This window comes from Sander lucioperca, chromosome 14 (assembly GCF_008315115.2).
Source record: "Sander lucioperca isolate FBNREF2018 chromosome 14, SLUC_FBN_1.2, whole genome shotgun sequence".
NCBI classification, from domain to species: Eukaryota; Metazoa; Chordata; class Actinopteri; order Perciformes; family Percidae; genus Sander; species Sander lucioperca.
Window position 1 is genome coordinate 7,645,376 of NC_050186.1, and position 17,588 is coordinate 7,662,963.

At 41.8% G+C, this 17,588-nt stretch overlaps 2 protein-coding genes and 1 long non-coding RNA gene across 7 annotated transcripts in view; 1 reads left to right on the plus strand and 2 right to left on the minus strand.

Moving 5' to 3' along the window:
* mapkap1 (MAPK associated protein 1) overlaps positions 1 to 1,006 on the plus strand; it is a 23,261-nt gene extending 22,255 nt beyond the window's left edge. For all 5 annotated transcript variants that reach the window (XM_035991471.1, XM_031282518.2, XM_031282537.2 and 2 more), the window contains 2 exons: positions 205 to 302; positions 557 to 1,006. In XM_035991471.1, the coding sequence (XP_035847364.1) occupies positions 205 to 302; positions 557 to 679 (221 nt within the window). In that variant the 3' untranslated portion in view covers positions 680 to 1,006. The remainder of the gene's footprint in view (positions 1 to 204; positions 303 to 556) is intronic.
* Positions 1 to 16,127, minus strand: part of LOC118493064 — a 17,184-nt gene extending 1,057 nt beyond the window's left edge. Inside the window, exons 1-2 of the long non-coding RNA XR_004895010.1 lie at positions 15,623 to 16,127; positions 1,096 to 1,098 (exon numbers count right to left, since the gene is read on the minus strand). This is a non-coding gene — a long non-coding RNA (uncharacterized LOC118493064). The remainder of the gene's footprint in view (positions 1 to 1,095; positions 1,099 to 15,622) is intronic.
* The window catches only part of ajm1 (apical junction component 1 homolog), a 28,252-nt gene continuing 21,696 nt past the window's right edge, over positions 11,033 to 17,588 (minus strand). Inside the window, exon 2 of the mRNA XM_031282577.2 lies at positions 11,033 to 15,233. Coding sequence (XP_031138437.1) covers positions 11,898 to 15,179 — 3,282 coding nt within the window. The 5' untranslated portion in view covers positions 15,180 to 15,233 and the 3' untranslated portion in view covers positions 11,033 to 11,897. The remainder of the gene's footprint in view (positions 15,234 to 17,588) is intronic.

Genomic DNA, 17,588 nt, shown 5'->3' on the forward strand with positions numbered 1-17,588 from the left:
TCACGCCATCATATCAACACATCCGTGTCCCATTTTTTTCCCCCTGTACAGCTGTGAGGAGAGCTGCCACCGTCTGAGCTCACACACACACACACACACACACACACACACACACACACACACACACACACACACACACACACAGACATGGCCGAAGATGGTCCGTGCAGCATTTAACGTGGGCTCTCCCTCTGTGTGTTACAGGTCACGCAATATTCAAGCTCACTTATCTCAGCAACCATGACTACAAGCCGCTCTACTTTGAGTCGGATGCTGCTACGGTCAATGAAATAGTGCTGAAGGTGAGTTCTCAGTTTAGGGTTAGTATAGGCATTAAGAACCAGATCACGATTGAGCTATTAATGAGCTGTCTCAATGTTTGCTCATTAAAATCTGATCTAGAGTCATCAGTTAATTACTATACTGGTAAGTTTAGTAACTAAACAGCATTTCATAAACGTATGCTCCGCTTCTGAAATGCTGCTGCTCTAGTACCAGTATAGTACTGATTTGACCCGAAGACAACACAAGGGTTAAAACCATGTGATGTTTCCAGGTGAACTACATCCTGGAGTCCCGGGCCAGCACCGCCCGGGCCGATTATTTTGCCCTGAAGCAGCGGAAACTGAGCCGGCGCACCAGCTTCAGCTTCCAGAAGGAGAAGAAGACGGGCCAGTAGGCTCAGCCGGTCTCCTGCACACTCAGCGGGACTGGAGACAGACGGGAAGACTCTGTGTTTTGGCTCCAGCCGGCGGAGGGGAGGGGCGGGGCGGGGCGGGGCGCCTCTGAAACCCCATGGACCAGGACAGTCCGCCAGCAAAAACAAACCAATGATTAGTTAAGGAAAAAAGACTTTGAAGAGCTGTGGGACGGAGAGTTGTCAGCTCCTGTTCATTCCCTGCCTCGATGACTGAACACACGCTCCGTCCTCCAGGATGGATTTGTGCGGCTTCAACCAGTTCGAAAGCTATATGCTAAATCGTTGCTTCTGTCCCGCCATCTTTAAAGGCATGCTATGGAACTTTTCCCTCTTGGGTCCCCCTACAGGCTGTCTCATTGGAACTACAGCTCGCTTGGCTGTAGCTCCAATGAGACAAGCTGTAGGGGGACCCAAGAGGGAAAAGTTCCACAGTATGACTTTAACACATGTAACATAGCAACAGGACAAGAAAACCTTCACATTTTTATGTTCTGTACAAAGACATTTTACATTCAGGAAATGAAATAATGATGATATAGAAATGAAAAAGCCTAGTGTGTATTTTTTTTTTCTTCCAGTTTATCAGCTCCACCTCCTGCAGGAGTTCTGATGTTTGGAACGGTTACAGAGGTGTTCAACGTTTGATTCATCTTTTGTCAGATTACATTACATTATACATTATACTGCCAGTGTTAGGGCTGCAGCTATCGATTATTTTAGTAATCAAGTATTCTACCGATTACTCCATCGAGTAATCAGATAAGAAATACTTAGTAAGAAATACTTAGTAAACAGCAATAGTAAATATTTATTATTGCTGTGTATTAAAAAAAGGAAACCTGTTTCCTTTTTTAGAAAAAGCATCATTTTTTATTGCCAAATTCCAAGACCCTTAAAAAAAAGTACATTTTTGGTGGCCCAAATGTTAATATTTTTCACCCCCTTCCCCTTCTTGCCTCTGGCTCTTTGCACTGGATATGCAAAAGAGCTGTTCACTAACCAGAGGGTAAATGTGACGGTACAAAGCTTACAGCAGGGCTATTCACCTACACTGTTCTGGGGGACACATTTTCGCTCTGTGGAATGGATGAGTAGACTGGATGTTTTCTACAGAGATGATGTAGTAGCATGTTTGCAGCTTAAAATGATCCCAACCTTTCTGTCGTTTTCTCTCGCCTGTCTCTTAGACCCTCGCTATTTTTGTCTTCCTTCATTTGTAATCTGGGCCGTCAGTCTTGTGTCCACAGAAGCGTCAGCCTGTTACTAGTAATTATCCTCCGTGCGGAAACACAGTGAGCTGTACAACCTTAATTACATTGATTTAACGAAGCTTCGAGGCAAAGAATTTTGCGTCAAGGATTTTTTTTAATCGAATTATTCGAGTTATTCGAGGAATTGTTTCAGCCCTAGACAGTATAATATTTAGCCTGGCGTTGTTGATGGCAAAATAACAGAAACACCTCTGTGTATAGAGCGATCCAGTTGAACTTCCAGCTAGGGCTGTATCACGATATTTTTGACCAAATACCTCTATCGATACCACAATGATATGTGGTTGTATGAAATTCACTAAAGGATTGCGCTGCTTTGTGCTGCTAAACCTGCGCAAAGACAAAACAGCATCTCGCTGCTCCTGTGCTGTTGCAGCTATTTCACTGAGGTAATGTGCAACATTTAGCCCCATTCTATGCATCTACCGGTCCTTGAGACGGGGCAGGTAGCAGGTTGCAAGTGATGCACAATCCATGGTGCTATCAGCGAATCCAATCGTTGTGAATTTGCCCGAGAGTTTACTAACAGTGTTCAGTGTGATTTGGAAGGGTGTGACCCTGGCACATTTTCACATGAAAGCTCTGAAGAGGAGGCAACAGCTAAGAGAATTGTTGGGTTCACATCATACCTTGATTTTAAAGCTAGAAAATACACATTTGGGCATTGTGGTGGAGCAAGCACCATGGCTGAGTGTGATAGGCAGAGACACCTGTCAATCAAAGCACCCCATAATAAGTCTCATGAAGCCCTAAGGGTATCCTGTGGAGTTGTAAACAGCTGTGTTTAGATGAAGATGCAGATTGCACAATACACATTCCTGCCACCGGCTGTTCCACTGATCCCCAGCGGCCGAATGGCACCAAGAGACGTAGCTACGCTCCAGCAAAGAAACCACTGGCAGCCAGTTTAACAAATGTTCAAAAACATTTTAAGGGAGGAAATGCTTTTACCACGTTACGGTACATTAACACAGATACAGTAATCTCGCACGTGTGTTTGTGTGGAGCAAATCATTCATGCATTCAGCTCTGATTGGCCAGTTATTTTCTCACATTGCCACCATACTGGCACTTGACAGAGGGGTTCATGTTTTTACACATGGGTTTCTTTAGTCCCAGTAGACTTGGGAGAATTAAGGTTCCCACACTGTGGCCAGCTTATTTCTCCAGGTCCAGTTCACAATCAATGACATCTTGTCACATCTCCGTTTTCTGAGTGTTTGTGTCAACAGCTCCATACTACTGTACATAGGCTACAACAACTGCAAGATAACTGCTTCTACCCCACAGGGGGTCTTTTTAAAGGACAGTTTGTCCTAACGCCACATTATGTGTCCCTCCTTCTAGGGCTGAACAATTCATTGTTTTCTAATCGCAATCACAATTTAAAAGAATGCGATTAGCTAATCGCGAAGACTGCGATTAATCGAATATGAAATATTTAGTTGAATGTTTGGTGTAACATTTGATATAACATTTTTTATTCCTCTTTTTATTATTATAGTTACTGTTTTTTCATAAGATAAATGCTGGAATAATGTTACATATCACAGATTGTTTTATAGAAATGTCCTATTTTCAGTGTATTTTTCATTTATTTTTTATTACTTTTATTTGACATGATCGTAGAAGGTGCAATATGTAGCTAAAACAAAAATTGCAAATCGAATCATAATCGCAATATCTGGCAGGAAAATCGCAATTAGATTTTTCCCCCCAAATGGTTGAGCCCTTCTGTCCATACTTACTGTGAAAGGATCTCTTCATAGTGACTACATTGTAAAGGATCTCTTCATAGTGACTACATTGTAAAGGATCTCTTCATAGTGACTACATTGTAAAGGATCTCTTCATAGTGACTACATTGTAAAGGTAGATGACAAATCTGCAGTCCTGTGCACTTTCAGTGTTTCCCAAATATTGAGTTAGTTATTCACTGTTAACTGCCACATATTGATTTTCTATTTTTCCTTATATTATAAATGGGTCAAATCTTTTTTCATCGTAGAGCTGTGCACAGCACATTGATTCCCGTTCAAACCTGTCTCTCAATCAAGCCTCAATCACAAGACTGTCATTGAAAACACATTACAAAAAATAATAATTCAGTCAGATCCCTACATGAAATGTACGTCATGTAAACCTTGTGGCTATATGGCGGGAAACTTGAGCTTTAGATGAATGAATATGGTATATTGTCCTTGCAGTGTGTTGTCCTTGCAACCTGTTTGACTACCAGGATGTATCTCGCCCACAGCTCAGCCAACATTATGAACACAGAGATGTCATTTCATATAAAAAGGACCTTGGGAAGATGCTCTGGATGGGTTCAGATAGCCGGTTCCATTTCAGAACCCCCCCCCCCCCAACATGGACAAGGTTGATGAATGCCACACAGCTACAGAGTGAAATAAAAACCAGTAGGCCTACGTATTTTTAAATTAAGACATGTTTAATTCCCACCCAACACATCACCCAAAAACCATTTGGTAAGGGATTCAAAAGGACATGGGTTGGATAAGCAGATTCACAACTGGATTCAGAAGCCTCGTTTTATTGTGTAGTTGTAAGTATGGAGAGAAAGGAATGATTACAGTAAGTAAAAAGTCTTTCAATGTGTTTTCCAAAGTAAAAATCTGAATGTACTTTCATATCTGGACTCCAGAGAGCTTCTCATTCACTTCATTTCAGTTTCCTCGGAGGCGACTAGAGGCCAGCGGAGGGAGTGCAGTTCATTTCTACCAAACAGGTTACTGACCGTTCACCTGTGTCACTGCTTTACACGCTGTCTGAATTTGAACCGAGTATTCCCATGCATCACACAAGAAGTGAAGCTGTCCAACTGCTCTTTGCTGAATGTGTCTGTACAAACACACAGAGCCATATTTCAATGGAAGTGCAATGCCTTCATCAAAAATGTAGATACACTTTCTCTAAATTATGACTTTCACATCTCATAGTTATGATTTACCATCTCACAACCATGGGGAAAACGTATCTCATCTTTAGGAAATCCTATAGAGATATTTTGGTAACACATGATGTCCCTGTCCTGGAAACTATCTAAATGTTAGCTGTCATTTCTTAAGAAGAATTTCAATTTTCAATAAATTTAATTGTATTTATAGTGTCAAAATATGACTAACTTTATCTCAGGACACTTTACAGATAAAGTACAGTAGGTCTAGACCACACTCTAATTTACAGAGATTATTATTTTTATATCTTATCTTGCATCGTCACATCCACATTGCCATGGATTATGGGTTATCTTTCAAGCGAAGTCTGTACCCCGAGCACACTTTCTGGAGGTCCACTTGAGGCCCCGTGTGGATTTGATGCGGAACACGTCCGTTAGGTTCGGGAGTCTGTATGTGTGTTGGCTTCAGCGTGTCTTTTGTCTTTGGAGTCTTTGGAGTCTTGACACTTTGTAAGAAGCATACTGAAACCTTAGGTCTCACACACACTCTGTACTGTTCTGGGTCTCACACACACTCTGTACTGTTCTGGGTCTTACACACACTCTGTACTGTTCTGGCTTCAGATCCAGCTGAGCGCAGTATGTCACACTTCTGCCCCAGTTTTCCAGCGTCAAGTATTCAACCTTTATTTATCCTTGAGAGATAAAGAAGACATCGTCATTTTAGACAACATGATTAATAATGGTGTGCAGATGCTTTATCAAATTCCAACCTTGCATTGGAGTTAGGACTCCAACCCAAGCCGGTCTTTCATTAATATGCTGATGTTGTCATGTACCTGGTATCCATGGTGAAGGGGGTTGGCTTAGAGCAGGGGGGCCACACTGGAAAATAAGTCAACGGCCAGACATGTGTAGACATGCTTTAATTTAACTGAAAATGTGAACTATCTTTGACTGGGTTACTGCACGTCGACTTATTTTCAACATTTTTGTTGCTTTTTCCGTCTTTTTGTCGCTTTTTAATTCGTCGCATTTTCCTGACATTTTGTTGTTTTTTTTACTCAACTTTTGTCACGTTGTTGACATAAAGCCCTACAAAAGTCAGCAAAAAAGTTCCTTAGCCATCAGAGAATTTAGCAAATCAAGAAAAACTGTTTCCCGTCTTTTTTGGTTGGCGCATAACTCTGCTTGCCCAAATTTATTGTGAACCTAAATTGATATGCGGACCGGATCAAAATGTGCGAGGCGCCAGGTTGATTAGACATAATCATGTATAAAATCATCTGCGAGAAACAACAATTGCAACCTAGATCCTGTTCATATGTTCATTTTGAAATAATTTACAATGATCAGGATTGATGATTGATGTTATATTTATTATGTATAGTTATATTCATAATCAGGTGATCGAATTGACCTATCTTGGCCAGGAATATATTTTACTCTTCCTCTATTGCTACTACATGACGTATGCATATCAATGGGGGTGTTTCTATGTGTTCAATGACCCTAAGCGATCATGGCCTTGGGGAAACGTTTTCTAACTAAACTGTTACACTGCCACCTGGTGGTCAATACTAGTATGAAGCCAACCTACACACTAACGCATCTCATGTCCAGCCAAAGCATTATGTATTATATCCTTACCAGATGCCCAAACCATCTCAGCTGGCTCCTTTCAGCGGCTCTAGTCCGAGCTCCTCACGGTGACGGAGCTTCTCACCCTATCTCTAAGGAAGTAGTGTCCTAAATGTACCTAGAAAGTCTTTTTTCGAAAGCATAAATTGCTTTCATTTAGACAGAAATAGAGAGGGAAGACCTGCAGCAAAGGGCCCAGGGCCGGCCTGACTGTATCCAAAGTCTTTTAGCCAGCTGTCGGACTGCCAGCAGTCCCAAAAGATGCAGAGGCGAGCAGCCAGAGGAATGAGGCTGGCACCCTGCTTTACATTCTCTCCCTGGCATGGCCTACATTCAGCCCACACAGCTGGAACAACGCCCCGACCTGGGGACCTTCAACCATTTATTGATTGTGGAATCGAAGGTGGAGCAAGCAGAGATGTAGGACTGCTGGAGGTCAGAGCCCAGAACAGTGACGGGGGGGGGGTCATCTCATCTTTAGAGTCTGAGGCTCCATCGAGTCCCGCTGAAGAGACAGACAGAGAGAGAGATAGAGCAGGGGTCTTCAACGTTTCACCCAAGGACCCCTTAAAGCTCCAGTTTGTAATGTGTTTAGTTGTTCATTATCAAAATCTGTGTTGGCCGTTCACAAACTTGCCCTTTTTATGAATATTTAACACCACCATCAATTCCAAGTATTCCTTTTGGCTTGAAATTTAACATTTGCATTTGCATGAACTGGGGTAGACACTCCATATTCATGCTCCATCTTGAAATACGTTAGCTGGTAAGGGACATACAGGACGTACACATGATAACCTCACAGCTGCTGCTAATGCTGCTAATGGGTATCGTAGCTTCCCGGCCCCGGCAAGTTTGAAAAATTAAACGTGGAGGACCACACGTATTCAAAATCCAAATTTCAGGAACAGGAGTCTTCTTCACCCAGAAAAAGAAAAAGGTGATTGAAAAGAGCAAGAGACCGTCTTTTTGAAGCGTGAAGGCTACCGTAGCTGTAATACCTACTCTGAACTGCGTGGTGAGAGAGAGTTGATTGATATATGATCTCAACGCTAGATGGGAGAAACTCCCACACATTAGACCTTTAAAGCTTTATTGCGTAACTTTTTAATATTAATGAACGTCCGTTACATTCAAGCCATTACCAATTGAGTTGCTACAAAGCTAATTAAGACTATCAGCTCCACACAACTCTCTCTGTATCTCTCAGTATGACTATGTTCAGAAGATTGTGGCGTCCGTCATGTTTTTTTAATCCTCCGTGTCCTCCTTGGTTACTAGCAACTGTGTGGAGGGGGGGGGGGGGTGTGATCACGGAAGGCTTGTATCATGTGGACGCGCCGACAGTTTTGTTGTCATTACTTAGAATTCCTCATGGGGGACAGAGAAACTATGAACTATAGCTTTAACTGAGTGAGAGAGGGAGCACAGACCCCCTACTACATATATTGTATAAAATCATCAAGTTACATATTAAACTGGGCCTATAATAACATGTGGGTGGCCTAAAGCCTTTCTACATACCTTTTTAGCATAGAATACCAAGCTATTAAAATACAAATTGTTGGTATGATTTTATAAATCATCTTTTGTTTTTGTTTTATGTGTCACAGTGAATCCTTAGGATGAACTGTATCTGTGGATGGTTACCGTGGTGACTACCTTACCTATAGGCCAGTAAGCCTATCATCATTGGGGATTTATATTTGCTAATAATATGTTAGAATTATTTTAAGACATTTTATTTTTTGAAAAAACTTCCAAAAATGGACAATAATTTGGTGGCCCCCCCTGCAGTGACTCGGAGGACCCCTTAGGGCTCCCGGACCCCCTGTTGAAGATCCCTGGTCTAAAAGATAAATGTCAGTTGGGTGATGTGAATGAGCAACACTGTTTCAAATCAAATCACTGGATCATGTATGGCTCCATTTTTCATTTCACATGCATGTTCATCACCTCCATTTTTATCAATTCATTTTTGTTACTTCCACCCTTCCCCACATTGACGTTGGTGTGCTTTCTTAATTATGGCTTGACTTTTTTGCTAGAACTTCAAGGTGTTATCAAAGATGGTACCAAGTTATGTGTGTGGCTCGTGTACAGTACACGTAGAGGAGGAACTAGGTCACACATTCTATCTATATGAAAACATCAAAACCTGCTAAAATGTCTCACAAATCAGATTTAAACTTTACACATTTAATTCTATGACAGATTGTATAGCAATTTCTTTGCTCATTGTATAAAAAATGTGGATTGGTTTTCTTTTTTAGTGAGTTGATTATATTTTTCTTGACTTGTATAACATATATACAATAAAATATTTCCTCATCTAAAATTCAGTTTGATATCCTCAAGCTGACTAAGCTCTCCACGTACAAACAGTAGAAGGTCTACGACTCGCCCTGTTTCTAACCCTCACTCCTAATATAAGACATATCAAGGACTTGGCTGTCTCGTGTGCTTAGACAGACAGACAGCGGCACCCAGAGTTCCCATTCCATTTATTAGATATGCTTTATAAATAGACACATTCAGACACATATGTTGAAAGTATAAAAAATACAAGATTACAGGATTTTCTAGACATTTTAGTGAGGTCTCTTCTCCATTGTTATTTTAACTTGAATGACTGACGATTCATTTCTTTTTTTTCCTACACAGCATAGTAGTTTTCACTTTCACAAGTCCATTCATCGAGCAAGTTACTATCATCGTCATGTTAAAATGAGATCAGAGCATAGAAAACAGTCACATGCAGCCAGCAACTTTTCACTGAATCTGTACAGCCATCCCGTCAGCCACACAGGTGGAACTCAGTGAAACGGAATTTTAAATATATATGTACTTCCAAGTTTCACTACTTTGTCTTACAAATTCTAAGGAAAAGCTGATATCACAAGGGAAGAAGTTGAAATGGAAAACAATGATTAATGATGACGTTTCATTTATTATTCAACCTTAACTGAGGACTGATGGACAAATGATCCCTCACGTCGTCCAGATGTGTTAAGTCATTTGACAAATGGGGTCAAACCCCTTTTTTTTTTTTTAAATAGTTTGGATATTAGCATACAATATGTTGAATTTTTAAACTGTACTGTACGTTTTAAATCATCACCAGTGTGCTGGTAGGAAATTTGGGATTTAGGATGCTACAAAAACAAAATCAAGAAATATAGGGTATCCTAAGAGATGAGGCAACACGGCTAAGTTGCATTGATACATGTTTCTAAAACTTCTGCAACCAATGAGCAATGCAAAGGTTCTGATTAGCGAGAGAGAAAAACAAACAGAAAGGACAATATAAATCACACATGTATAAACCTAGTGCAGCACAAATACACAACTAATGTCTTCTTCAAGCATTTATGGATCAGATGTAGCTACTGTGCCAAAGCTGGCTCACCTTGTTCTAAGGACAATAACTCCTGCTGCTAATTCATTTATTTTTTATTCATAAATATATCTAAAAATACAACTCATCAACTTCAGAAATTGCATGATTACTTGGTATTATACCAAGTTTTGTTTTTGTAACTCTCACTATTCACAGTGTTTAAAACTGAACAGTACAGGCCAGCACCTACTGTGTGGCTGCTAACTGGCACCATTTTAATATCCATTATGGAGGTTGCTTTCAAGTCCAGTAGTGCTCCAGTTATTCTGCAGAACAGAACTAAATAACTTCTTAATAAACTCAATTTTCGCCATCTCCAGAATTTGCCATTAAACTCGAAGAGGAAAACGTTAAAGTGCTCATATTATTTTCCCCTTTCCTTTATTGTGTTATATATCATTTTTGTACACGTTATAGGTTTACAAAGTGAAAAAGCCCAAAGTCCCCCCCAAAGGGACTTACCATCTCCAACAGAAAACACTGTTCACAAACTGCTCCAAACAGCTCTACTGTAGTCCAGCCTTTACTTCAGAGACAAACGTGGTCACTTTGGAACACACGTTATAATGCTCACCTAGCTGCTAGCATGGCACGCCCTCATACTCTGCTTCTGACTGGCTAGTAGTCCTTACCTAGGTACTGTCAGGGCACGCCCTCATACTCTGTTTCTGACTGGTTAGTAGTCCTTACCTAGGTACTGTCAGGGCACGCCCTCATACTCTGCTTCTGACTGGCTAGTAGTCCTTACCTAGGTACTGTCAGGGCACGCCCTCATACTCTGCTTCTGACTGGCTAGTAGTCCTTACCTAGGTACTGTCAGGGCACGCCCTCATACTCTGCTTCTGACTGGCTAGTAGTCCTTACCTAGGTACTGTCAGGACACGCCCTCATACTCTGCTTCTGACTGGCTAGTAGTCCTTACCTAGGTACTGTCAGGGCAAGCCCTCATACTCTGCTTCTGACTGGCTAGTAGTCCTTACCTAGGTACTGAGCATGTGCAGCTCCCAACAAAGATGTTACAGCAGTGAGATGTCTCACTCTGGAGCTAAAACAGAGAGCTCAACACACAGGGTGAAAAGAGGAGCTGCAGCAATGTGCAGTACAACAAAAATATGGTGTTTTTTGAAAATTAAACCATGTAAACCTATTCTGATACATCCACTAAATACAATTATGAACCAGAAAATGAGCATAATATGAACACTTTAACTTTCAGTGTAGTACACAATAAGATTCCGTGCCTTTCTTTTCTTTCTTTTTTTCAAGAAGCACAAGCGTCTCTTCTTCAGCTTTCATTATTTTCTAATGATTTACTTTGCCACCAAAACTTTCAACATTTTATCTCAATTTCAGAAAAAACTTTCTTTACAGATGTGTATAATATAATATATAACAGAAACAGCTCCTTCTACAGGAATGTGGTACTTAAGTCATGAAGCAACTTTGCATAGAAAGTATTTCTGTAGCTAAGAAAATAATGTTTTGTTTTTCATAATATTTTCAGCATGATATACCATTAAAGTCGCATATGAAAAATAGTCATGTAGTCACTTACAGAAATTGACTCTCTCATTTAAAGAGGCTGAGTTTTAAAAACATGATAATAATTGCTAATAATTTTTGCTAATAATTTGCAAAAATCAAAATACCATAATGTCATCTAAGGTAATCCCTACCAAAGGGAATGTGTTGTAACAGTAAATGACCAGTATACAGATACATAACTTGTTTTGGATAAAAAGTATGTACTTGTTAAAATTATTAAAATAAATAATGTACTGTACTCATTCTGCACCTGACAGGAAATATTCTGAAAAAGAATAATACTGACCAAGCAGACATGAATATATATAATTTTGATAACAAAATACTTATCTACAAATGTTTGTAATTGGATTGATATATAAATATGTGTAACAATATATATGTATTTCTATACATATATATTTACAACAAAAGGTGCACTTAAATAATGTCATCAAGGAGATGCGGGGTGCCTACCCAGTCCAACGTCCTGGGCTCAGAGGCAGCCATAATCATGCACATAAACTGTTTACCGGTCCTCTTATCAATAGGATAAATAGTTGTGGGTGTGAACCTTCTGTTACTTTCCACAAACTCACAGAGCAGCTGATATACCCGTGGGTATTCATGGCGTAGGAAAACCCCTCGAATCCTTAACTCCCGTTGTATATTTATAAAACAGATTTCCCTAGCCTTCCTGCCTTCCTCTCCCTCTTTGTCAATATCTGCTGTTCCAGGGGGTGGAGTGAGAATAAGCGTTTCCATGTCACTTTCTTTCTTGTGAACCTTTCTCTCAGGGCTGAAGGAAGCCAGTGCTACCTTTGCATATTTTCTGACAGTTGGAGCTTGGTTCCTTGGTGATGGCCCGTCAGGCAATTGGTCACCAACAGCAATGGATACATTCAAGATAAAACATTCGTTAGGGTCGTACTCTTTACCAGCTTCCTGCAGCTCCTTACAGTACTCCCCTAGGTTGTCCTTGAAGCTTTCAAGCTCTCGGAGGGACAGGTATGTAGGAGACATATGTAGACTATCCAGGCCATACTGCAGGAAATTACTGGATGACGCAGGATTTGGAAAACCAAGGAACAGGACTCCTCTACCTCGAGAAAGGTAGCCAACTTTGGCAATACGGGAAAAGGCTTTGTGGACGTCAACAGTCTCCCGGCAGTGTTTGATGATGTGACGGCATATGCTGCCAATTCTTCCATACAGGCAGCTTTCTTTATGAATGTCCCAGTCCTCCCTGCGACAGTTACGAGAGCAGTAGTAAGTGTAGCAGCTGTGGCAGGATTTAAAATATAGGCAAGCATTAAACAGGGTCTCTGTCCTCCGGCATTTGTTGTTAGAGCACATCATTGTATCATCCTCATCTGGGCTCTGATCTGGGGAGCACTCATCGGCACTCTTCATTGCATCACTGGCCCCGTCCATGTCTCGAAAAGCATCAGGATTCATTCTTATTGACATTGGCTGTTTGTCAAGAGGAGCTGGTTCCTCTGTACATGCCCTTGAGCTCTTCCTAGACAGAGACACTGCTTCTTCCTCATCAATTAATTTCTTTAGTTGATCGAGAATGTCCTCACTCGCCCTTCTACTGGGTGGCTTGTAATCTGTCACAAGATCTGCCAGAAGCTCATCAAGTTGTTCAAGGCTTTGCTGTAGGGAGGCATTGTCGTGTGTCTTCTCTTTGGTTGAGCTTTCAAAGTCACGCTGAGACAGTTCTGGAACCTGCTGGGTGCTTCTGGAGTCAAGGATGTCCCAACTAGCAGACCGTCCTTCCGCCTTATTAATTTTTCCTGGTCGAATGTCATTATCAGTGATTGTTATCTCGGGAGTGACAAACCAGAGTTTACTAGCAGTGCTCTTTGATGTCTCTGTTGGGCTTTTGTCAATTAGTGAGTTATCAGACAATGATAAGGCTGCATAGCGTCTTGGTGAACTGGAAAGATTTACTACCACTGGTTGTGGTTTGTCTCCTGTGGCTGCTGCAGGCTTCCTCGAGTCAAGAAGATCATCATAGCTCTGACCCCGCTGTACAGGAAGAGGCTGTTCCTTCTCTACACGAGAGTTGAGAATATTGTCCCAGGACCTTGAGTACGATTTAGAATCTGTGCCAATTCTTTGCGGTTCTACACATGGGTTGGCATACCATGGTGTTAACACAGGCTCTTGACGAACTCTGGTAGGAGTGACTTGAGATACATAAGAAGCAGGATTGGTGGAATAACCAGATGCATCTGAGCCGTACCAGTCATCTGTTTGTGCCTGAATCACTCTAGCATGTCTCCGGCCCTCCGTGTAATACGCCCTTGCTGGGACATGATGCTCTGGTGGCATTGCATACATGTCACTGGAATAATAAAACCTTGGCGGAGCAGTCTGGATTTGATAAGACCTTGGGTCATCGCCATAGAATATTCTTGTTGGAGGTGTCTGTATGATGTATGGCCCTGGTTCATTTGCTGCATAGGGTTTGGGATACCCTGTCTGCACAGAGTAAGGATAGGGCTCCATCTCAGGATAATAGGGTCTTGTAGCTACAGCATGCACCATTCGAGTCCTTGGATCTTGTACATATTGCACCTTTGGAGTATATGTTTGTCCTGGTGTGTAGCCTTCATCATGAAAGCAAGAACTTGGTTGGGGAGGAGCAGTAGTAACATATCTCCCTGGGTCATCTGCATAAAAGAACTTGGTTGGCACATTAGGACTGGAATGAGCTCTGCGCTCCCTACCATAGTAATCACCTGATGAAGGCATTCTTTGCAGGGGAATCTCCATGGGTTGAAGGCAACTATTTGGCATGCTGCGGGAATATTGATAAGCTTGCCTACGCTCTGTACCTAACGAATCAGTTGGAGTTGGTGTTCTTGAGTAGGAGAAATAGCGTGGTACAGTCAGACTCCTACTTCCCCCACTGTGGTGCCTCTGCCAGGGAATATCCACATGAGGTGTAGCTTGTTTCCGTCCTGTATGATGTAATGCTCCATCATCAGGTTTGATGTCCACCCGACACCTGACATGAGGGCTAGTTGCTGGTTTATCCAGCCCTCCATCCTCAGAATTATCAGCAGCATAGTGAGGTGAGTATCTACTGCTGTCACCTATTTGAGGCTGCAACTTAATGGGATGGACATCGTGCATATGAGCCCTAGTTGCTGCATGGGAGGACTCCCTATGCGGTGATACTTCTGGTCTCCAGCGAGAGTCTCTTGGAGCCCTTTGGGACTCCCTGCCCTTCCTCCCAGAAGATGAGGACCCGTCAAAAGACACAGGGGTGAGACTGGTCTGGACCCTAGGGGCACTTTTTGACCTGGTCCTTCTTTTTTGTTCTGGGACAACAACTTCACTGGTCATATCGGTTGATATTGGTTGAGGAGTTAACCTATGGCTGAAAATGTCTGGAGCAGAGAAGCGGTATCTCTGCTGGCGGCCCAAAGCATTCCAGGCAACATCTGGGTTGGCTGCATGCCTATCGGCCTTCTTGTATGGGGACTCCATTGAGTATTTTTGTGATTTTGGGTACTCCAATGACTTATAGTCAAAGGTTTGGCAGTGCCTCTTATTGACTTTGCTCTTACTGTCCTCCAGTGTGCTGTGATTTATAGAATCACATTGTTTGGAGGGTTGCAAGGACTTGTAGTGTGAAGAAATGGGGACCACTTTAATATCTTGATGCACAGTTGATACCAGTATGTTAGGAGGGTCTGTGCGTGTCATCTTAAAGGGACTCCTCTAGTTTTCGCCATTAAGTTGCTTTAGTGTTGATGTTGCCTGGAAAGGTAAACAAAAGAATTTTAGTTAGTGACATATATGTAAACTAGTGCAGTGCCCGTTGAAAATGTGCCTGTTTGGAACGGGCCGATTGCTTGGCCTGTGGTATTACTGCTTGTGGAATTCATCAAAACCAAATTGTACACCAAAATTACTTGCAGAAGGACCCCAAACCACTTCATATGCAACTCCCCTGTATAGCCTACTACTAACATACTGATTTACCTGACAGAGAATGTTGCAGATTCAGAATGTAATCACAAAATATCACAATGACAATGTGGAGTAATCAGACATTAGCCTCATGGCAGTGCACTACCCACCAGCCAGAGATTTAGTGATTCACGGGGGTATTTTGGCGACGGTAATGTTTTTAGTTAGCAGTAGACTTAATTAACCCGGGGTGAGTCTGATGAAAAGTGCTGTCTGCCCGGTTCAGTTCTGAAATTTTCACTCATTGCACAGCGCTGTAAAGGAATAATCTCTGAGATTACATTATGTTCTGCCTCTGGTTAGAAGTGGTCAATGTAGGCTGTAGCTCACAGCAACTTAATACTATATAATGTCTGGCTTTTGTTTGATATTTAGTGTTGGCAAATGGCTTTTTGTTGAGTTTCGTCTTAGCGAAAAAATAACACTGAAAAAAAAACAGTCGCGATGTTCCTTTCAGCTGTCCGCTTGTGCTCCAGGAAAGTGATGAAAAGTTAGTTTGTTATATCCAGCAATCATGTAGCTGACTAGCTGTTCTGCATGTGGCGTGCAGGTTACCTTCCCACCAAACACGCCCCCAAACACAGACAACGATGTGACTCAAAAACAGTGTCTGGTAGCCTGCCTATAAGTGGCATCACGCTCTGTCTGCCACTTGTTGTCTGTAGCTGGTTGTGCTTTGCATGTGTGGGATTCTGAAACGTCCTTAAATTCGGGAATTGTCGTTTGTTTAGTCAAAGTCAAAGACAGTTCAAAGTAGTGCAACTTTGCACATTTTTGTGGGTCTGAGGTGTATGTCACATTTTAGCTGCCAAAGCTCCGCTGCTCTCTGTCTCTGGTCCTCAGGGTGAGAGGGGGAGTGGCCAGCGGCTAGAGCGGCAAAAGCCGATGTCTATTTAACGATATCTTTTGCATTTCTAATCCAGACAACGTAAAACTTGGCACCGCACTTACTCGTGCCCGTAGCAAGACACCTGTCAAGTTTGAAATCCATCGGACTAACGGTTTGAGAAATATGCGCATAACACACACACACACACACACACACACACACACACACACAAAGCATCAGCTAAATGACATGTAATGTAACAGACAGATGTTTCTGCAATTTATAGATAGATGGATCATGTATTTATATATTGCTTTTCTAGTCAACTACTCAAAGCGCTTTTACATAGTTCAGGCACCATTCAAACATTTGATTTAATATGATATGAACATATTCAAATTGCCAGGTGTTGTTGTGGAAGACAACTCCGTTTCGCTCTCCCTCTCTCTCTCTCTCTCTCTCAGCATGGCGTTCTCTCTCTCTCTTTCTCTCTGTCCTTTTTTAAATGAGCCAGGAAGTCAATAGAAAAGCCTAACTTTAATTTTAATGTTATTAAACAAAGAGAAATGTTGTCCCCTCATCCTAAAATGGTCCTAAATCAATACTACAGTACTTCCTTGTTTTATGAATAAAGCAGTACACAAGTTAAAGTAGACGCACGTTTGTGTGTTTGACCAACCAGCGACGGTCATCCCTCTACACCCTGACCCGAAGCTTCCTATACTTTCAGAAAATACTACCCCTGACCAGGTACTTTTTGGGGGGGGGGGGTCACCAGAACTAAATTTAGACCCTGGTGCCTGCGGTCGAAACAGAACTGGTTCCTCAAAAGGTTCCTGCAGTCGAAAAAGGGCTTTATTGGTTGGTTGTGGTAGTGCGCCAAGGGTCGTAGCAATTTTCCAGCAACGGCAGGAACTGTTAACAATGCCTGATTTAATTTCTGTTTCTAAGGAAGGAAATGCACTCAGGGATACATACAATGTATTTTGGCGAGAAATACTGAATGTAAACAGAAAATTTGTTTACAAGAAAAAAGCTGCTGAGCTTCGAGTAGGCCCCAACCTCTGCTATATGTCTGTATCTCTGAATATGTTGCTGCTAATCCAAGAGTATTGGAGTCTGATTGGCCTGAGGAGGGCATCAAGTCCAAATTTCAAAGTCCAGTTTTGATTTTGTCAAGTCAATTTTTTCTTAAGACTAGAAAGTAAAGCTACAGGCAAGATTGAAAGCAAATCTATTCACACACACCACTCATGGGTCATTGTTCTGTTATTTGTGCTGCTTATACTTCTATACTTGTGAAGACCCTCAAT